This window comes from Pleurodeles waltl, chromosome 6 (genome assembly GCF_031143425.1).
Source record: "Pleurodeles waltl isolate 20211129_DDA chromosome 6, aPleWal1.hap1.20221129, whole genome shotgun sequence".
Taxonomy (NCBI): Eukaryota; Metazoa; Chordata; class Amphibia; order Caudata; family Salamandridae; genus Pleurodeles; species Pleurodeles waltl.
This window is the reverse complement of record NC_090445.1, coordinates 885722672-885745895: the sequence shown is the minus strand read 5'-3', so window position 1 is coordinate 885745895 and position 23224 is coordinate 885722672. Positions and strand designations below refer to the sequence as shown.

Genomic DNA, 23224 nt, shown 5'->3' with positions numbered 1-23224 from the left:
AATGAGGCCTTTAATTTGTAAATGGAGTTATTTATGTTGATGAGTCTTTTTTCTCCAATTGCTACTGTATAATAGTTTTAAATGTTGCTATATATTTTGTAAGTTGTGTCAACCATTATACCAGTGAATTTTTACTGCAGTTTAGTTTAAAGAGTTGTTAAGAATTTGTTACTTTTTTAACGTGCTACTAATATTATGGACCCATTCATAAAGGTGAGTTTGCATGTGTAGATCTGTACATATGTAGATCTACTTCTACACCTAGGTGTAATAATACACTTTTAAGTTGTTCACCATTGACAAGTAGCGATTTACTTCTAGGTGTAGGCTTAAGGCTCTCCACTCCCTCAAAGGAGAGTGGTGGAGATGCCCACAACTGAATTTACAAGTGTAAAGTTACTATTAGAAACTTTTCACAGGTGTATCAACCAGGATGGAGATCTCCCTACAGGAACATAACAGGAAATGTAATATAGTTCAGTTTTTTTATTTAACAATAAATTAAATTAATTTAGGGCCTCATTACGAGTTGGGAGATCTCAGGACCACCATGTTGGCTGTGGTGGTGGTACCACCAACAGGCTGGCAGAGAAGACTGCCGGTGGATACCCTGTTACCGCCAGAACGATTATGAGGCAGCATATTGCCAAGGTTTCTGCTGTGGTCGCACCACCACAGAAACCCAGGCAGAAACTAACTGCATAAAATTAGACACTCACCTTCAGGAAGCCATACTCATCTGGAGCTGCCATGGAACCGGACCTACACATCATCCCTCTGCTCCTTCTCACACATTTACCTGTTACTCTTGTGTGTCCGTTTTTGTACATTCACACAATATACCATCGGGAAGGGGGTGTGAGGGTGACAACCACACGCTACTACACACTGACACGCACACTCACATACAGCCACACACACACCCACACATACACGGTACACACACTACGGCCAGCACACACACACATCAAAAACACACACCTATGCACGGAAACACAGCACAGTCCCAGTTACACACAATAACACACAACACCACAACCATACCATCATCAGCATGTCAGAAAGCACTCACTGTAGACACTATCCAGGAACACATCACACATAAAACATAACCGACAGCCAACAGGCAATGAACGCACACAACCATACAACTTACCAGTCAACATACATATCACACACAGCACATCGTGTCTATCATACCATGCACTAAACACTCACAGGCATACTGTCAAAACACACAAAGCCACACAACATAGGAACAAACACTTGTCAACACAAACACCGCTCTTTAGCATGACAACAAAATGTTTGAAACAGACACATGCCCATTACACAACACACACACTATCACTGTGGAACAAAAGCACAGCAAACAACGTCACCTACTGCCCAAACAATACAGGTAGCACAAGCACCACACACACACAAATACAGAAACACAACCAATCTCAGCCAGGAGCAACTCCATAGTAGGAAAAGAAATGCACAACCAAGATGTAACCACTACACCAACAACATCTTGGCCTGACATATTATTATATATAAAAATTTGAAAAACAAAGGCCATAGGCCAGTCCACAGACAACAGTCTTGAATGCACCCAGTGCACATATGTGTGCCCCTAACTTGACTTCTGGCTGCCATGTAAACTCCACAGGTAGAGGCATCAAGGGGGCAGGCAGGCACCTCATGCATTCTCAAGGGTGGTGGAGGGGCAGTTTGGGTTCAGGTTTGGGGGGGCCTTTGGGATGTGGCTTGGAAATGGAGGTTTTAGGTTTAGGCTGAAGAGACGGTTGGCTTTTTTTGGGAGGGGTAGACTTCTTAGCAGGGGGAGGGGCAGGAGAAGGGGGTGGGGTGGGGCGGCAGGGGGGCCTTGGAGGTGGAAGGGACGGACTTGCGGCGGGAAGCAAAAGATTAAGGGGTCTCACGGGAGAGAGGAGTAGGGAAAAGGGAAAACTGATAGACGGCCATAGCAAAAGGGTTTGGTTGTGGAAGGAGAGGGAGTGTTTGTAAGAGGTGTTGGTGTGGATGTCCTGGGTTCATGTTTTGTGAGGTATGTTTGTGGGTGCTGGGTGTCTGTTGGGTGGGTGAGTGAGGGTGTTTATGTGTCTTGGATGGAGGTGCTGGAGGATGCTGTAAAGGGTGGGTGGTGACTGCAGGTATGATGAATGTGCTGCATGTAGGATTGTCAGTGGTTGTGGTGCCTGTGGGTATGGCGACTGAGTGGATGTCTGAGAGTCTGCTGTGGTGCTGTCTGTGGGTAGGATGGTGTAGTGGCTGGATCTGTGAATGTTGGTGTGGTGTCTACAAGTGTGTCAGGTGTGCTGTCTGTGATGCAGGCATGGTGGGTGTGTCAGGGCAGGTTGTGACTGTTTATGTGTGTGCATCTGAATGTTGCTTGTGTGCATGCCGGCGGTGTGCCTCGTGGTGCTTATGTCTGTCTGAGCTACCGTTGCATTTTGAGGTGGATGCATGGCTGTCTGTTTGTGTGCTTTGGCTAGGTATGGGAAGAGGGGTTTGGGATTGGAAAGAGAAAGGTGGAGGGGGGACGGTAGACAAAGGGTGACTAGCTGTTGTCAGTGTGGAGGCCAGAGCCTGAAAGGATCTCTGTAAGCCAGCCAGTGCACCGTGAATGCCCTCCAGGAACGCATTATTTTGTTGGATTTGAGTTGCCATTCCATGGATGGTATTCACGATGGTCGACTGACCCACAGAGATAGACCTCAGGAGGTCAATAGCCTCCTCACCGAGGGCAGCAGGTCTAACAGGGGCTGGGGCAGAGGTGCCTGCGGCAAAGGAGGTGCCCACCCTTTTGGTTGAGCGGCACGGCCAACTGGGTGGGTAGCTACTGGGAAGGCAGTGGCAGACAGAGATGGTGATGGGGTGGTCCCAGATAGGTCCACCACTGCAAGGGAGTGGCCGCTGTTGGTGGATTCTGATGATGATGACCTGGATCCCGTCTCCCCCGTGGCACTCCCCTCGCCCTCTGGGCCACTGGGTCCCTTGGTGTTGGTGGCATGATAACTTGAGGTCCGATGGCCAGCAGCTTCCCCAATCGGCTGTGCTGTGTCTCCTTTGCCTGCTGATGCTGAAAAACAGAAAGAGAGGTAGGGTCATCATATTCTTTTCAAACTCTAACATCACACGGGACATATCAGTCACATAACCACTTGTACTAAACCACCAGGTAGAACCAGGTTAGTGCCAATGTCACAACTAGATCCCACCTACACTCCCTACATTGCAACAATGTCACACACCAACTAAGCCACCTATTGCACACCTAACATACCATCATATCAGTAGAGCAATCACAATAACCATTCCATGACAACCTGACTTGCCAACCTGAATCTGAGTCCCTATCCACAGCAACATAGTCAACCAACAACCAAGCAATGGGAAATAGTGTTAACGTTCATTTCAACGTATCAGATACCGAAATCCACACATAGCTACTTTTTTTAGCTGATGTCATGTACCAGGAAAGGAACCACATCATGTGCAAAGCATGTTGCATACAAGCCAAAACCATTTCATGCCACAGAGTCCACAACCTTCACAATTGACATTGGCAAACATGCAACAGCTATACCTGACTCTTCACTAATTGGAGTATGATAGAGTCTAAACACGTGTCAGCAACACATATCCCAATAGTCATGTAGGAAAGGATGATACATACTATGTGGAGCTACTCATCTAAGTAAATCTCCACCTGTAAACAAAGTCATGTACACTTATAGGGGCGAACTTAACCCACAGGATTTACTCACAGACAGGCCCATGTACAATACCAACACCTTAAATACAATGTACACCTGTCATGTGCATGAAGGCCACATTCAGTACAACTAAGCATGATGAGTGGCAATATCAATAGTCCATTATTCAAGTGACAACATCACTATCCACACTTCAGACATGAGCAATCTTACATCTGTATATGAACATTACAATGGCACAACACACTTCACACTTCTGAGCTTAACATTATAGAGATATGCACCTTGAGGCATGCCAAATGACTGACTACACATACCATTCCAACAACATGTGAAGGTAAAGTACCACACCTGCAACACAAATCAGTCAGTGCAAACTATAGGATTCCGTACCAAAAGCCTACAACACATATCCACAATAGCAAAGGTAAATATGTCGAAGTTGCATCACAATGTTGATATATAATTGCTGAACCTAACAATGTACACATTATGTTTGCAAAAAACAGTTTAGATTGAACCAACTTCCAAGATGTTGTGGCCTATTTAGCATGCCCACAACAAATTGGAATAGGAAATTGCTGTGTGGTCACTTACCATCCAAAGATAATGTACATGGTACTAATATTCTGACCTCTCATTTCAATGTTATGGGTTGCACTGGGAGGCTAGTTATACTACCATGGTTTAGTACATGCAGGATGTCCATTCAGAGGAACAATCACACTTAGCAACGGGGACACCTCCTAACAGATCTGAATAAGTGCAGCAAGTGTGACCTGTGGAATGTCAGATTGAGATCACAGACTCACAATAAGTTGACACTCATCGGAAACCTCAGGAATAGTAGACACGTACTCAACTTATCAGACTCAATGTTGCACATAGAGATGAATCGAGGGACATTTGAATGGACAGAGGGCATAAACCAGGACAACTTACCATCAGGATATTGGGAGCATGGATCTGTAGGTGGCAAGGAGCAACCAGCAGGGTACTAAGAGCAGTATAGTGGTACACATATGACACAGTCACATGTGCATCATTATATGCCACTGTACAGAGGGATGACATAGGTGAGTAATATGTCCATATACACACTACAATGTGCCCACCTATGTAACAATGTTGAGGAATCTGCATCTAGGTTTTCCTAGGAGACGTAGCACCTTTTGCACTTACCACATTATCACAGCTTAGAGTCTTTCACATCATACACTGACCTTGCAGAGGAATGTAAAAGAGTTTAGTCAGTACTCACTCCCTAGTGGCTGCTGTGCTGTCCTCAAACACCCATCAAACTCAAGGTAGGCCACCCCCAATATGTGGGCCATTAGGGGGGTCAAGGTCTGACAGGCACCCCTTCGTCCTTGGAAGGACATCCACAGCTGGGCCTCAGTGGTCTTACGGGCCCAACGTCTCAGGTCCTCCCACCACTTTCGACTGTGGATGCTCTGCTGGCTTTGCACCCCCAGGGTCTGCACTTTCTTGGTGATGGCACGCCAGATCCCTTTTTTCTGATGGACGTTGACCTGCATGGATGACACAGACAAGAGGAGAAAGTCATGTACACATGCTCCATCCCGAAAGAAGTATGGTGAACAATCAAGTTAGTGCAAGAGCCAGATATACCCTTCCTCAAACCTCAAACTATTTTGCAAGTCTCCCTGTGCAGTCAGGCCATGAGTGAAGTGGAGTCTGGCATACAACATGCATACCCAATACCAGGTTGTGGCTAGAAACATAGGACCAGACCATAAGTATGTTCTTAAAATGGTACATCTCTACAACTATTTGTCCCACTAAAATTCATGTAAATGCTGTAATGTACATATGTGGATCTCGGTACATACATTACACACTACCTACTATGTATCGGGGTAACAGTCTTTCAATGCATATGTGCACATGACCATCTACCCAAACGTGACAGTTCAATTCTTCATTCATGCACATTTCATCTACTTCAACATACAGTCTACCTTTCATCCATTGGTATTGTATTGGACTCACCTGCTCCTCTGGTGCGCCATATAGCTGTTCATACAGGGGTAGGATCTCCTCCACAAGCTTGGACAGCTCTTCCGGAGAGAAGACTGGGGCCCTATCACTTGCAGTACATGACATGATTGCTCCCAGAGGCAATACACAGCAGCTCAGGTCGTGGAGGTCTTGCTAGCAGCAGTGTCAGGAGTCAAGTGAGGGATTGTGCAGAAGATGGCGGTCATGTCTGCCACTTACAGGACTGTCACCGCTGGCAGATTTCACCATTGGCCCAAGTCCGCCAAAGGAAGCAAAGTGTTCCAAAGACAATGTCCACGAGGTTGTAACCACCTACCGCCATGACGACATCCGCTGGCAGAGTCAGGTCACTTCCTGATGTCCAGGACAGTAGGTTAGGCAGCTGCCATTTTAGGGCTCAAATATGTATGATGTTGTAATGAAAGTTGTATTATTTACTTAAACCTCATATCCATGACAATGTGTGAAGTGCAGGCTTACTTTTTACAGGTATTAATGTGCATGTCATTAGTAGAGGAAGTGAAATTAGGTATTTTGAGTAATGTACATGAAACAGTGTTGTGACCACACTAATGACGATCTGAAGATGGTATAGGTGAAAAAAATATGTGTTACAAGCCTACAGGATTTATGTAACTTTCCCTGTTAGTGACATGCATCTCCATGTAGAGTACATGCAAGGGTTTAAGGGATTAGGATCCGGTACACTTTCATATTTTGGCTCGCTATGTACTGAAATACCACATATTCCCTGTTTAATGTGACATGATTTAGATATATGTGTGACATTGTTGTGATCATACTTATGATGTATAGATTCAGTCATTCACATACATTCTGGTGTTGTTCCACATAGCTACTATGGCCTGGAGAGAGCCAGACAACCACAAGTGTACCGTCCACTATCAGACCTGCAGACCATGGAGGTGCAGCATGAAATTCAAATATATCGCCTGGATAGGCATACAATTATGGATCTCTGTCATCAGTTGGAGCCAGATCTGATGCCTGTCATTCGCAATGCCAACAGCATAACTCTCGTCAGTCAAGTCATGTCAGTGCTGCACTTCCTGGCCTTTCAGAATACTGTGGCCCTAACTGCAGGGATGTCTCAGCCCATGTTCAGTCTGGTTTTGAAGGCTGTACTGTGTGCATTGTTAAAACACCTGGACAGCTACATCAAATTTACCCAACGTGAAGATTTGGTCCATGTGAAGGCAGATTTCTATGCTTTGTAACACATTCCACATGTGGTTGGAGTCATAGATGGCACCCATGGAGCCGTGGTTCCCCCAAGTGCAAATTACCAGGTATATAGGAACAGGAAAAACTTCCACTTCAAAAATGCCCAAGTTGTCTGTTTGGCTGACCTCTACATTTCACAAGTTTGTGAAAAGTATCCAGGATCAGTCCATGGTTCCTTCATCATGCAGAACAAGAAGATTCCACTGCCGATGGCATGACTATACACAGAGAGAGCCTGGTCAGTTCGCAAGTCATGTATGTCATGTGTTTCTGTACCTTTTATCCTGCCATATATGGATGTCCAAGATTAAAGTTTGGATTGGTGTCACTATACCTTACAGGGGACTCTGGCTACTGAAACCACCCTTGGTTATTGATGTCAGTGAGGTACCCAACCATGCCAGGGGAAGTCTGCTTCAATGAGGCCCACGGAAGGACAAGTCCATGGGGCGGTCTTTTAGTCTCCTGAAGGCAAGATTTCACTACATACTCACCCTACAAGGTATGTCAAATAATTGTTACCTGCTGTATGCTCCACAACCTGACCCTGAGACATCAGATACCATTCATACCAGATGAGGGGGAGCCAGCAGGTCTTGTGGGGGGAAATGCAGATATGCCAAGTGAGGATGAGCATGATGATGATGAAGCTGGAGACATCAGGGAAGATGTCATCAATCAGTACCTCAACTGACTCGAGGTATGTGATGTGAGAATAGAGATTCCATGGGTTATTGTTGAGGTTATACATGTCATGTAATATTCTTTTTTACCACCACCAGTGTGGTCTTAAGTGGCACCAAAGCCCATTACTTCGATATGCATGCTGAAGGTTCCTTTGAGTTGTGTACAGAACAGTTATGTACATAATCAATGTGATTTGTGTGTTCCACTCTAGGCTATACCTTATTTTTGGCAATCACAGATTTGCAGATTGGCTGTTTGGCTCATCCTCATTTGGCATTGTCAGACAGTGTCACAGGTAGATGGGATTTGCAGACTAACATGAGCAGTGAACATGGATTAGGCCAGGTACTGTTTTGTATGAGATTTGTGGTGTGTGAATTCTATGCCCAGACTGTCAGGACAGTGTCTTTTTCAACAATATAGACCTGTTTGGTATTGGAGGTGGCTCAAATGGTGGCATGCGTGTGTCCATTTGTGTCTACCACATGTCATAATGTAGTGTAAAGGCACTCTACCATCATTATGGTTTGTGTTGTATGTGACCCAACTTGTGCATAGATGTCAGTGTGTTTCTTCATTGCAGACCAATGTGCATGTGTCTGATGACTGACATAGGTGAGTGGCAAGCCTACAGATACCTGACCATGTTAAGTAGAAGGTTCTAGTACTGGGGAGATTAGTACAGACCTCTGCCTGTTTCATGGGGTATGGTCATTTAGGAAGATAAGGTATGGGTATGTGATAAGGCTTTAGCTGATGATATATAGAACCAATCTGTCTGCCTCCAGGGATGGTGATAGACTGACACAGAAGTCCACAGCATGACTTCACAGATGTGCTGGTTGCCATTCTCCATATGAATATGTGGAGATGTACAATACAGGTGACTTGTGTCATGTGTATGTTACAATCCCAATACAATATTTATCGTGGTTATCCAGTACGTGTGTGATGACCATTACAAAGGTATACCAATGGAGAGGGATATTTTGGTACAATAGTTGTCATACATGTCAGTTGTATATGTTTGACACATCACACTTGCACAGGATCTGTGATTAAGTTGTATGTATTGGGGAGTGAACAACTAAATGAGGGAACTGAAACTGAAATGGAATGAAATTAAAAGTGAAGGATTCAGTCATGGTGGATGTAATTATCAGGGTAGCTGCTACAGTATTTGAAAACATAAGTCCAGTGTCTTTGCATCATAGGAAAATGGAGTTAAGTATCAGTCAACTGGGTGTATCAGTCACACACAAGAGGAACCATTCAGGAGAGGTTCACTTCCTGGCAGTTGATTTAGCCTTGGCATCTGCTCATCCTGGATGTCTGGGTGGACGTCCATATTGCAGGGGTTCTTCTGCTACAGAGGGTGGGGTGTCTGAGGCATTCCCTTCCCCTGGCAGGGCCTCAGTTCCACTAGCAGCCACAGATGTTGAGGGGCTTGATGTCTCATGGCTAGTGTAAGAGGCTTGATATTGGGTGCCAAAGCTACTCAGCGTAGTGTTGATATCCCTCAGCTCCCCAGCAATGGAAGCCAGGATGGCATTTTGTGCCTGCCACTGCTGCATGGCTTCCTGGTGGCTATCCCACTGCAGCTGTCTGATCTTCCCATCAAGGTCAGTACCTGGCCCATCATGCCTTGGGAATTTTGGTAGGTTCCCAAGACTTGGGAGATGGTCTCGTGTTCAGTTGTGTCCCTTGGAGCCCCCATCTTCTGGCCCACTCCATCCCTCCTACGCACCCTACCCCCATGTATCTGTGCCCTGGCACAGTGTTCCCACTTCTACTGGTGGCAGGACCATCATTGTCAGAGGTGAAATTAGGAGACTCGGGTATCTGTACTGGGGACACACGATGGAAGGGACTGTCCTTGACACAGGTTTTGGGGTGAGTGGTTGCCTGTGATGGAGTTGCAACAGGGCTGGGAGGAGTTGTTGTGGGCCGGGTGAGGCTGACAGTTTTTGACTGACCAGGTGTCCCTGATGGGCCAGCTTCGTCCTCAATGACTAGACATCAAGCGCTGTTTTCCTCAATGTGGCCTTCATCCAGAGGGGTAGTGTCTGTCTCTGGTATCCTCTCGATGTTGAGGATGGCAAGGTTACCTGTAGGAGAAGTGGAACACACAGCTGGTGTAAGTGAAGCAACCAGTGATGTATAAATTAGACAACTAAACATGGTATGTGAGATTCACACACTGCCTTTACATGATCCTCTGCCATGACAATGACAGCTGCAACTTAATCTGGGTTGATGCAATGTGTGACACAGAGATTTGCAATTGCAACAGCATGCTCCATGCTCTTGGAGTAGGTTGGTGTTCAAATGGCTGCAAATACCCTCGTATCTTGTCTGTGTGAAGACAGGACAATGTACATTTCTCTCATAGTAAGGTGTATGTCATCATTGAGCCAACTAGAAGCGGTACAATGCACAATGGTATCAGGGCTGGCACACAAAATTGGTGTTACAGTTTGCCCTGGGCCTCTGTCTGGATATACTGCATTTTCATCCTGTTTGCCATTTAGGTGTCTCCCCAGGTGAGTATACGACATTATTAGGGATGTTTTCTGTGAGTCCAGTTTGGTCTGGGACACAGCTGTAGCTGTGATTTGCTTGTAATGGTACTGGTAGTGGGCCTTTGCATAGCTGTCATTGCCATGAAGTGTTAAATGGTAAACCATTCAGGTTGGTTTATTTTGATTGTGAGTTTCGCATGCAAGACATTTCAAATTTGGTGCACGGTTCTGGTTTTCTTAATGTGGAACAGTGCCTTCTGGGTGTTGTTATGCTCTCAGTTCCCAGGACTTCACATGCCCTTCCCAAACACTGCAGCCCAAGGTGAGTTTACTTGTCATGTGGCCTGGCAATGATGGGTATTTGGAGATGCGGACAATGGGTGGTAGGTGGTGTGGTCATTGGGGTGGGGAAAGGTGATGACTGAGCATTCAAGACAAAACTGTCTGGTGACATGAATGTTGTTGTCACTTACCTGACTCCAATCCCCAAGGTATTCCTGTCAGGCCCTCAGGATGCAGGATGTCCAAGACCTTTTCTTCCCATGATGTGAACTGTGAGGGAGGAGGTGGAGGCCCACCGTAAGTCTTGAGAACCAGCAACTGGTGCCTGGATGCCATGGAATGAACCTTCCCCCTGAGGTCTTTCCAACTCTTCCTGATGTCCTCCCTTGTGCGTGGGTAACTGCCTAATGCAGTGGTTCCCAACCTGTGGGCCGGGGACCCCTGGGGGTCCGCGGCTGCTTAAAAAATTTAATAATATTTGGTCCCAGCTATCAGTAATGACTCCTTGGGGGTCCCCGTGTTCCAATAATGATTCAGTGGGGGTCCCCGGGCTCCAGTATTGATAAAATGGGGGTCCACAGAAGTCAAAAGGTTGGGAACCACTGGCCTAATGCATTCACCCTGTCGGCTATCCTTTGCCACAACTCCATTTTCCTGGCTATTGATGTTTGCCGGACCTGCGCTCCAAATACATATGGCTCTACCCTGACAATTTCATCCACCGTGACCCTCGACTCATCATCAGTGAAACATGGATGTTTTTGTGGGTACATGGTAGTGGTGGTACAGATGGTGAAGTAGTGAATAAAAGGATGTAAAATGTTTGTGATGAGGTGTGGGTGCTGAGATGTGAGAGAGTGACGGTTGTGTATTGTGTGGTTTAGCAAATTGTGTGTTGTGCATGTTGTGCAAATGTGGGATGTGTGCTGAGGGTAATGTGTAGGTGTGCCTATTGATGGTTCAGCTAGTTCTTTTATTTTTGGCTACTTTCTGGCTGTAAGTGGTGTTCTGGTTGCAAAGGATTGTGGGTTGTGTGGGGTTGTGTTTTATAGTGCAGTGTGTAGGTGTGTGAATGTGTGTCAGGTGTGGGGTATTCGTACTTTCCAATGTGGTGCAGTGCTCTGACTGATGTGAGTTCAGACCGCCGTGGTTCGCACCGCCAATGGTTTTCCACCAAGGGAGACCCGCTCTCATGATTTATGGATCGCAATCTATTGATTTTTGTCGGGCTGGCAGTGCTGGTGGTCTGACTGCCTTTTTTCCGTTCACTAGTATCCTGGCGGTTTTGATCAATTGGCTGTTTTTTGGCTGCCTGAGCTGTGTATCTCTTAAAACATGGGGGCCTTTTGGCAGCCGCAACCGCGGTGACCTTACCGTCAGACCGCCAAAGTCATAATGAGACCCTTAATGTTAAATGAGGAGTAACGTAGTTTTAAACTTATAGTATGAAAACAGGAAAAAAAGGCAACACATTACCTACTAAAATTAATTTTATATATTTAAATTAATTTAAATAATTAATTATTTTTTTTATTTTTGACTAATATTTTAAAACTAGAACCACCCACATTCAATTATCTTTTTATTTTTATTCATTTTGTAACAAACTTGCTTATAAGTTATGTCTTTAATTTGTTTTAAGAATGGGATGGTGAAGCAGTGATTTTGCTTATGTTTCTCTGAATTTAAATTCATGGTGCAAAATTGGGCAGTGAGGCTGGTGGGTCAGAAGTTCTGACATTCAGGCACACTTTGGAAAGATTTGATGGGTGTAGGGGTTCATTTTCCTGCTAATAACTTTGCCCTTATCAGTTGGCATAGGGCATTTCAATTACCCACTCATTTCATGGGACCTCACCGGCAGCTCAGGCCCATTAATTCAGGCAGGTCATAGTACTTGACGATGGCAATGAATGCTAACTCAATTTATCAAATTTTAAAGGAATGTTAAACTCAGGGCCAGCCTAGAGTACATTTTGCAAGCAAAACAGTGCAATTGGATAGCACCATATGCAAATTCAAGTCCTAAAATAATTAAACATTTCGGGCCTTGTTACCAGTTGGGCGGTTGAACCACCACAACTCCAATACAGTGGTGGTGAGGCAGCCATGAAGCTATTGCCTCACCGTTGCTGTATTACGATGGTTCCACCGTGCTGACCAGTGTAAACCGTCGTATTACGACATTTCCACTGATCAACCCGATGGAAACAGTGCAGTGGCAATGGCCTTGGCTCCCTTAGTTAGAAGCGACAGTCTCCTGACGGTCCAACCACTAGGATCATAATCTGGCAATCAGACCACCAGGAGTGTGGCAGTCTGACCACCACCACAAGTTTGGCAGTCTCAAGACCGCCAAAATCATAATTAGGTCCTTTATGGCCTATTGATGACAGAAAAAGTTGAAATCGGGTACAAATACACAGCAGGTATTCTGTGCTGGGGTATTTTTGCCCCTGTTAAAAAAACCATTCTTATGTTATATCCAAGCTCACAATCAAGCCGAAATTGGGTGCTATTTACCCCCAAAATTACCACATATGTGCTACTCCTTAAAAATATTATGCAAATACAATACCCTACCCCAACTGCTGAAGTACTATTAGGAAAGTCTAGGTGTTGGCCTACAGCCTTTTTACTTTGCCAGCATTTGTTTTGTTGTGGGTTCATTTTGGTAAAACTTTAATGTTGAGAAAGCTGCTGCAGTGGGCACTCATAAATCCAAAAAAATAAAACATTAGCCGAAGAAAAAAATATGCTTTGGTTTAAAAATGCACACATTGTTATAGTACTTTCTAGCATTAGGGGAACTACTTTGTGTGATGATGTGCTCCTGTGAAAGAGCAGAATGCGTCACTTATTGTGAAATTAGCCAATGGATGAAGCAGGATGACCCATTAAGCCATGTTATATTCTGTAGAAGGAAGAATCAAAATATGGATGACCCTATATGAAACCAATGCGTGATCAGGGTTGTCTGAAAGCCCCCATAAGTAAGTATATTATATATATTTTTAGTAAAAATCAAAAATGTATAGTGATTGTGTAACATGACCAGAGTCCTAGCCGACACACATTTTATATCTATCTAGAGGGTTCCTTTAAATGTTTGATCCAAATGTGCATTAAAGAGAACGCACACGTCACCTTACAATTTACCTTTGTTCTTACAACGTGTATTTTTCTACAGTGGAGCCAGAATTTAAGTATGTTGGAAATATGCATGGAAATGAAGTGTTGGGAAGAGAGCTTCTTATTCAGCTAGCCGAGTTTCTGTGTGAGGAGTATCGTAGAAGAAATGAACGAATTATGAATCTTGTACACAACACCCGGATCCACATCCTGCCCTCCATGAACCCGGATGGATATGAAGTTGCTGCAGACCAGGTGAGTGTAGCATGCCTCCTATATATTATATTTCTTTAAAATATACCTCAGAGTATTCAATTTAAAAGCAGCAATGTCTTTTAGTGTGCATTTATTCATTTACGCATGCCGTGCAAATATTATTTATGCTGGAACACACAACATATGATGTACTAATGCTACAGCTCTGTTTAATTAACCATGTTCCAGCTTCAAAACATTGCGTTGTTAAATCTGTAAAACAGTAACTAGTTTTGCACTCAAGAATAAAAACATTATTTTAGTGGATACACCAGTTGTCATGCCCAGTTTCACAGTCGTGTTCATACCTCTATGGTTACTTTACCCCCCACAGCTCCCATGGTGCAAGGGGGCTGTGCTCCAGTGGCCCCCTCAGCTCGCAGCACTATACCCTGGCCTGAGAGCTCCTGACCGAGTCCAGGGTGGCCCTTCCATGTATATTGCAGGGGGTGCCCCAGTATGCCACTGGGTTACGGCTGAAATTGGCTTTGTGAAGTTAGCCTCATGTCTCCAGACCAATATATGTGGTTGCATTCATGCTGACATTCATGAGTTCCAGAAAGGAATTGGCACTACAACAAACACTCTGGCAGTGACGGTGATAGCAGATAAATCCAAGTGTTTAAAGAGAAAGCTTCATAGACTTTAAAGCAGCATTTAACCAAGTGGACTGAGGACTTTAGTGGAGAAAACTCAGACTGTGGGGGCTTCCACACAGAACACTGCACACCATTGAACAGTTATACACACACCTGGTCCCAAGACAAATTAGAGGATGGTTAAGTCTCTCAAGAAGAATACCAACAGAAGTAGGCCTCAAGCAGGACTTCGTTTTAGTCCTGCATTTATTTAATCTGTTCATGGCGGATCTGTCTCCATTGCTTGATCAGATCAACTCTCATCCACCTCGATTGGGCCCACTAGTGTTGTCACATCTTTCCCTCACAGAGGATATTGTCTTACTAACCCGTACAAGAGTTGGGCTGCAGCGATCACTCTCAGAACTCACATGCCAAGCTCAATAACTTGGAAATAAACACAGCAAAAACAAAAATAATGTCCATATCAAATCGACATGTGCACCCCCTAAAGGTCATGTTGGTAGACAAGACACTAGAGGAAGTCATTAGCTATAAATACTAAGGACTATAGTTAGAAAAGAAGCTGAACTTTCAAGTACAGAAGCAGCATCTCCTGAGGAAGGGAAACGCTTTGATCCACGCCTTCTGTATTCTCACCAAAAACCTGGACGGACCTTCATTTAAACCACCACTGGCAGTTATAGCGGCTAAATTTCCACTAACAGTAGCTTATGCAAAATGCCCCCATGCTTTGAACAGACGCTTCAACCCTGGACAAAATGCAAATGAAAACGTACAAGCGAGTATTCCAAATGCCTCAGAGCGCATCATCCATACAGTTTGTTTGGAGTTTGAATTATTGCAGCAGTTCATCGGGAGATGCTACGCCACTATTAAAACTTGGTAACAAATATGGTTAAACCTAACTAATCCACTCCACAAGACTTCATGGCAGTCAATAGATACGAAATCTTGCTCCATTTTTCATAAATTCGTCTGGTTAGCCTTGAAAGAAACAAATACAACAAACAATGGAGTTTGAACCTACCCTACTCTGCTTTTTGCAATACAATAAATAAAGTAGCCAAAAGGCGTTCACTTATAAATGACAAGCTTACACTGGCCAGCCAAAGCCATACCTGGATGGTAATCCAATCATACCACAAACTCGAGCCATCAGGGTATTTAAACATGAGGTATTTCATTTATTTAAGAAGAAAGCTAATGGCAATCGGATTCGGTGTCCTGCCATCTTTAGCCAGCCAACCATCCTGGAAATACAGTGGCCCGAAATCGTGTAGGCTACGCGGAGCATGAAAGGGAGACATCATTCATGTGGTTTTCATATGCCCTTATCCAGATGCTGCAAAACATCTTTGATAGCAGGGGTATTAGATCATGCAGAACAAACAGTACAAAGGGTCTAAATCCTCTGGATCCACGGATTAACTGTAATTTGATGAAATATTTGGTTTTCTTGCAACACTACTTTAACAAAGTACTTTGAACTAGCACACCAGAGGGACTTAATCACAGTGGCGCGTGAAGGCTGGCACGACGCAGTGCGCACATGAAGTTGGCACACTTCCTATAAGTGTTCTTCGTGTATTTTGTTTATTAACTGAAAACGATAAATTATTTTAATTAATATTGGCCATCAGCCGTACCCCACTAACACCTGCACAAGTCTCACAGAAGCAGTAGTGACACACGGCTACCGGGGTCCATTTTCTTAGACTTTGGCAGTGAACATTGGGGCTTCTTTTTGGTAGAGACACTGCACCTTGTGGACTGATTTAACTTGCCTGTGTAGAACCACAGGTAGGTCTATGTTCAAAGAAACATTTCATGACCTCTGTCCACATATAGCTTAGATAATACAGATTTGATTAACCAAAAGGTCATGTTATGTCCAGGAGTGTGCAGAACCAAAGTTTTTAATACAATGAATTAGTTTCTTTAATGCATTTGATAATTTTCTTCAGGCATTTGCTAACTGCTGCATTTTGTGACTTTTAATCACGCCTCTTACCATGTAGATTCATGGTACTAAAATATTATGTTGAGCTAACAACGTAAACCTTTTAATTCATCTGCTGTTTTAATGTGATTCTTTTATGTTTAATGGTTTTAATTAACTACGCACTTTATCAATAAACTTGGTGTACTTGGTGTACATTCGCCAACCCTATTCACGATGAAACACACTTGGGGTATTCAGAGGTAGCAGCTGAAACAGCGGATTTGCCCTTTGGTTCCCTGGTCTCAGGAGTCATGAAGGCAACTGCAGTAAGAGAAAGTAAACAGATTTTTAAGAGTTTACTTATTGTACTTTTCAAACCCCTCACTAGGAAGCTGGAGGTGCTGAGGGATAGTAGTTTGGATAAGCAGTTAGTCCTATGACTCCGTGAGGGGTAGATGAAGCAAAAGAGTACATAATATAACTTTAGTTACCCTGGTGTTTTGGTGAATTGACATCCATGCTTTGCCTTCAAATGAATTCTTTAATGCTGTGTTGTCCTCTGTTAAGGTACTTAGAATCATATTTTTCATTTTCCACTTCTCTTAAGCCTATCAGCCCATGGTCCTCATTACGAGGCTGACAGGCCGACCGTCGGCCCGCAAGTCCCTTGATGAGAAGACTTCTGCGACAAGGAAGTCTTCTCACCAGGCCTATTACAACTTTCCCAGTCAGCCCAGTGGGAAAGGTGCAGCAGCATTATTCCTGGCTCATAATTGAGCCGGTGCCATGCTGTCACACGCAGGGTGCACCAGCATCCTTGAAATGCTCACCGTCTGCACTTGTTCTCTGCCAGCAGGTGGAGAACACGGTTGCAATCATACAACCAAGACCGATGTCAGCCTGTCGGGATCTTTGAACTGTAGGGGGGTACGCGGTCTGTAGGTGGGTATGCCCGCCTATTTTGTAATGTAACAGTCGGACCACCACAGCTGCAGCGATCCGACCGCCACTGCATGGCTGGCCTCGTAATGAGGCTGCATGTCTTTTAGATGGGCTCTTTGCCAAATTCAGAACATATATGGATTTGATCCATCCTGTCATCTGGAACATTTGTGGCAAAAGGTTAAGGAGAGCATTGATGTACATTGGAATTAACTCAAAGGGCCTAGGACAAAAAGCTATTTTATGTGTAGGCTTCATTTACACCTGCCAAGAATTTGCTGAGGGATTCTTGGCATACATAAATCACTTTACTACTATTGCTTTCTGTGGCCTTTAAGTAAAACGGGCTACATTAAAAAAAGAAAAACTAAATTCACTTTATTGGCATGTGATTATAGACATGGTGGTCTGCTGACCTCTCGGTAGCTGCCTTTCCTATGAGGGCTTCCTATTGTAGTGAATAGCAATTTGAAAGATACCTCATTAATTTTCATGAGGTAGGTTGGATTCGGACCTGGAACAATTTGGGTTGTTAGGAATCTGTTGTGTAGCCATTTTAGTTACAGCTCCATGCACGTTATTTTAGCATACTAGGCCTTCCATTGTGCACTTTAACCTAGATATATTTTATTCAGCTTCATTCATTATTTTAACAATAGCCACTTTTGCGGTCTTGTTTTATTTATTTCTATCTAGCTGTTTTTGCTTAAGCCAGCACTATGTTCTTAAACAAGACATTATTGTTCGCTCTGTGCTTCTTTCAAGGCTGCAGTAAGATAGGTTGCCGATGAACGTGGTTAAAGTTTTGTCTCTGACATTCATAGAAAAACACACATCCTTACGTAGGGACATTTTCTCAGAACATCAGATGTTTTTGCTCAGGTACGGGGGATGATGTCTTCCCAGGGGAACCTGAAGGGCAGAATTAGAGCTTAACATGCTGTGCTCTATCATAGCCTAGGTAGGAATACTCTGGTGACAATATGATAGCGTTATTTCTATGCTTCATTCTCCTTGTCACAATTTTAATCCTGTCATGCTGTGTCATCCTGGTTATTGCAGTACATGCTTTGCTATCTAAGATGCAGTCGCTTCATTAAAACCTTATTGAACCATATACTGCATCTGTTTGTCATTGTGTATGTGAGAGTGATATAACTGAGAGAAAACGGATGAGACCTGAGTGACCACGATTTCCCTGCGAAATCAATTATGTCATGCACTTGGCTGCCCAATCTTTCCTGCTCTGGGGTAGAAATGAGACACTGCTAGTTAGTCGGAGCAAAACCCGGATTGCGGCAACAGGCGTCACCTGTAGTGGGTAAGACTCAGTCTCCCACCCCACAGGTGATTCTGCCACTCAAAATCCAGCAGTCTCATTGAAATAATGAGATCCTACATGACATGGCGCCGCCAACGTTTGGTCAGGCTCTAATGTTCGGGTCCTCCTGAGTATCTCTGTCTCACTATATACATATATTTTAATACTAGAGGGGTGGCAATATTGTTTAAGCACCAGATTGAGGTAGCCATATTAGAGGTCGATACAGATAAAACAGGAAGATGGATAATAGCTAGAGTACGATAATTTGGGAGACCTTTTACGTTGGTAGGATACAATGGCCCCAATTGTGATGATATAGAATCACTCAAAAAGATGTTCTGTCAGCTCTTGGACTTTCCGGATCCAGTATTAATGGCAGGAGACTTTAAAGTAACTTTAGATAGTAAGCTGGATAGATCAACAAAAAGTAGATCAGTAGCTAACTTGAAATCTCAGCAGTTTTTGAGAAGGATGATGAAGGAAAGGGCGTTGCATGATTGGTGGAGGGAAAGAGCCGGTTCGCAGCACGTTTTTTCTTACAATAATAAAAAATACAGCCATTCTTCATGTATTGATTTTTTTTGGGTGGACCAGGCATGGTCTGAAGCGGTAGAGGACATAGTATACCTTTCCCCCTCATTTATCGAATCATGGGGCTGTAGTATTAAAAATGAACTTATTGAAGGAGAGAGAGGCAAGCCGATGGACGTTAGATCGTACTTTATTATTAGATGAAGATGTTGTTATTAAGCTGAGCAAAGAGACTGAGGAGTTTTTCAAGGAGAATTTAGGATCAGCCTCATTTAGCGTGGTCTGGGATGCTTATAAAGCAGTGAGTCAAGGGGTAATTATGAATATTGCTAGTTATAAGAACAAGCAGTATAGGTCAGAACTGGAGCATCTAAAAATAGAAATGAAGGGATGTAGAGAGCAGGTTTTGAAGAGCACTGGTGAAAGGGAGAAACTGGTGGGGCAACAAAAGCTGGACTCTATCAAACAACAATTTGAAGCCCTTCTACAATCAAGAGATATAAAGTGATGGGAGGCAAGCAAGTTGACACATTTTGAATACGGGGAACGCCCAGGAAGGAAGTTGAGTTGGATAGAGGGCAGAAGACTATAGAGAGTGAAAAATTAAACAGTGCCTTCTTGCAATTTTTTTCTCAACTTTATACGGAAGAAATAAGGGTTGGGGAAACAGAGTTTCAAACTTGGTTAGGGAAGGATACTCTTCCTACTTTATCATCCGAGCAGCAGCTTTGGTTGAATAGACCCATTACGTCAGGGGAATTAACTGCTGTCCTAAGGAGTAGTAAAGGAGGGAAAGCCCCGAGCCCAGATGGTCTTCCGGTTGAACTGTATAAGGTAGTGGAGCAGGCTTTAACACCTTTCCTGTTAAAATTATTTTCTGAGGTCTTTGCAAAGGATACTCCCATTCCAGCCTCTTGGAATGAGGCTATAATTTCTTTGATTTTGAAACCAGGTGAAAATCCGGTTAGGTGTGAGTCATATAGATCCATTTAGCTGTTAAACTGTGACTACAAGCTTTTTGCAAAAATATTAGCGAATAGATTAAACGTTATAGTGAAAGATTTGATTAATGTTGATCAGAAGGGCTTTATAAAGGGCTGGTATGTACACGAGCTCACGCATACTTTATTTGGGGCAATAGATTTGGCTACTGCATATAAGACTCCTTTAGCGATCATAACTCTGGATGCTACGAAAGCCTTTGATAGGGTTAATTGGGATTATTTAACTCTACTGTTAAGGAATCATAACTTAGGAGATAACTTATGTAGGGCCATAAAATGGATTTATTATGCCCCCTCTGCCAGAATTTTGATTAACGGGAAATTAACAAAGCCCTTCACGATATCTAAGGGTACTAGACAGGGCTGCCCTCTATCTCCGTTGCTATTTGACCTGTATATCGAACCTCTCGCTAGGAGAATAAGACAGGATCCTGAAATAGTCCCCTTTAGGTGGGAGAGGAAAGTAGCTCTTTATGCGGACGATTTAATGGTGTATACCACAAATTTGTCTACTGCGCTTCCTGCTTTACTAAGGTTAGTCCAGGATTTTGGTTCTGTTTCGGGTTATCAGGTGAATTCAGAAAAGACTGAAATAATGGCTTGGAATCAGGAAGGGGAGGTATGGCAGGAGAGTGGCAGAAATGAGGTATTTAGGTCTAGTTATTACACAAGATATTGAGAAACTTGTAGTGAAAAATCAGGAAAAGCTGTTAGAGGAGAGTGTTATATAATGAAGGGCTGGGTTTATCTCCCATTAGCGACACTGGGAGGGTAAACATGGTTAAGATGATTATATTACCCAAAATAAATTTTATTCAGAATGCAATCCCTTTACAGATGAACCGTAGGTGTCTCAATAAGTTTCAACAAATGATAAATGCATTTATATGGGTATGAAAAGGTCCTAGAATTGCGTGGAAAAATTTGCGGAGTAAGAGAGAGAGAAGGGAGGCTTAACCCTGACAGATTTACAATTATACACATGGGCCTTCCTGTTGAGGAACTCAAGGTTGCTATTTGCTTCACCGGATGATACAGTGATGGGTGCTATGTTTAAGGCCATGCCCTGAGCTATTTATGGAGCTGAAAATCATTTTCTTTTTAAGTTTGGTGATCCAAAATATTTCAAGAAGATAAGATTAAAAGTTTTGAAGGATTCTGCAACATGTTGGCACCCGTTTAAAACGATCACCAAGATAGTCTAATATAACCAGTAGGCTCCTATCTGGGATTCTCCAGGCGCACCAGAATGTTTGAAAGATGCATTATCCAAACCAACACAGGCAGCTGGGCTGGAATATTGGGGCGAACTTCTGAGGGAAGCAATGCTAATTCCCTGGGAAGAATTAAGGGATAAAACTGGTGGCTCTCTGACTAGGTTTAAATATATTCAACTGGAAGCTTGGGCACAGTCCATTTGATTAAGACAGCGCGGGAAAACCCCTTAGCAGAAGATCTTTTAATTGATCCTCAAGTAGCAATAAGGTATCAACGTGGTACTTGGAGATTCTGGAGCTAATTGATGGTGACTTTAAATTGCCTGAGCAACTATGGGGAGGCACCATGACAAAAGAAGTGGCACAGCTAGGATTGCAAGAATTTATGAGAATGTGCTTTGAGGTAGTAAAAGCTGCTCCATTGAGGAAAAAACACTTTTATGTGATACACAGAGCTTACATCACTCCGGCAAAACTCACAAAAATGAAGAAACGGGAAGTGATGAACTGTGCTAAATGCGGTGCCCCAAACGCTACTGATATTCATATGTTTATGGAGTGCCCGGCAATTGATGCTTTTTGGTCTGATTTGGCTGGAACAGTGTTGCAGGTTTTAGGGAGGGAAATAACTGTAAATCTCCCCCTTGTCATTTTTGGGAGACTACAAGATCGGAAGGGCTGGACGAGAGAAATGAGGAACTTGCTGTTTTATGCTATTCTTCTGGCTAGAAGGGAGATCTGCTCGAAGTGGGTTATGGTTTCCCCCCATGCTCAGGAGTTGGTTTGAAGCTCTTTTCAAGACAGCCAAACTGGAGCTAAGGGTGGGTGGCCCCCAAGAGCAGGCTGAAGAAAAAGAAGCTATCTGCTCCGCTTTTGGAGTGGGCACCCCCTCTCCAGTAACACCCTCTATCAGAGCTGCCAAAGGTACATCATCCTGGGGTTATAGTCCAATGATTCAAACCCCACTTTTCATCTGTGCCAGCCACGATGGTGATCCCAGGTAGGCTGAGTGGGTGAGATGGGCCTCCTTGGGCTGGGGGTCCACTTTCATACTTTTGGTCAGGGAAAGTGAAAAGCTTGCGGATTGAAGGTGTGACAAAGTCTTGGAGGTGTATGAGGACTAAAAAAAAAAAAAGAACGCGAGCTGCCAAAGATTATCCCGGAGATCTACTCTAGCATTGGTCGATATAGTCTGGGGGCCAGACCAACGAAACCACAATTTCAGCATAAATCTAATAAAGATTTTACCAAGCAAGGTCCTGAGGGTAATAAGAAACGCTGGGATAAAAAACAACAAACTCCTAAAAAAGAAAGTGGAGAATCTCCGCGCACAGAGACCCCTCAGAATAGATATAATCTCAGAAATAGAGATAATATAAAAACGCCCGACAGATATCAATATACTGATACACGCCAATCTCACTCCTTTCAGGACTCATCGGAAAAACGCAGAGAGAGAGGTGGGTGGTCAGAGCAAAGAACAGAGTACGTGAAACCGAGACAGGATTCACACAACGCTCAACAGAGGTTTCTGTTAAAAAGGAAGAGAAACCTGAACCCCCAATTTAGAAGAAAAAGGTGGCAGCAGTTGCGGTCCTCTTGAACAGGAAGTGGGCACTAGCGATACTAGACAGTGCGGCAGAGGTCACAATAGTTTGCCGGAATCTTCTAGAGCATCTGGAGGTGAAAGCAGCTGATGACTTCCTACAAGTAGAAACTGCAGACATGCGGGTCTCCATGCCTGACAGGGTGTACAAAATAATGTTACAGTTAGAAGGAGATATTGAACGCA

At 43.8% G+C, this 23224-nt stretch overlaps 1 protein-coding gene across 1 annotated transcript in view; it reads left to right on the top strand.

Annotated features, from left to right (window-relative positions):
* CPN1 (carboxypeptidase N subunit 1) overlaps positions 1-23224 on the top strand; it is a 154658-nt gene that overhangs the window by 84459 nt on the left and 46975 nt on the right. Inside the window, exon 2 of the mRNA XM_069239688.1 lies at positions 13674-13870. Within this exon, the coding sequence (XP_069095789.1) occupies positions 13674-13870 (197 nt within the window). The remainder of the gene's footprint in view (positions 1-13673; positions 13871-23224) is intronic.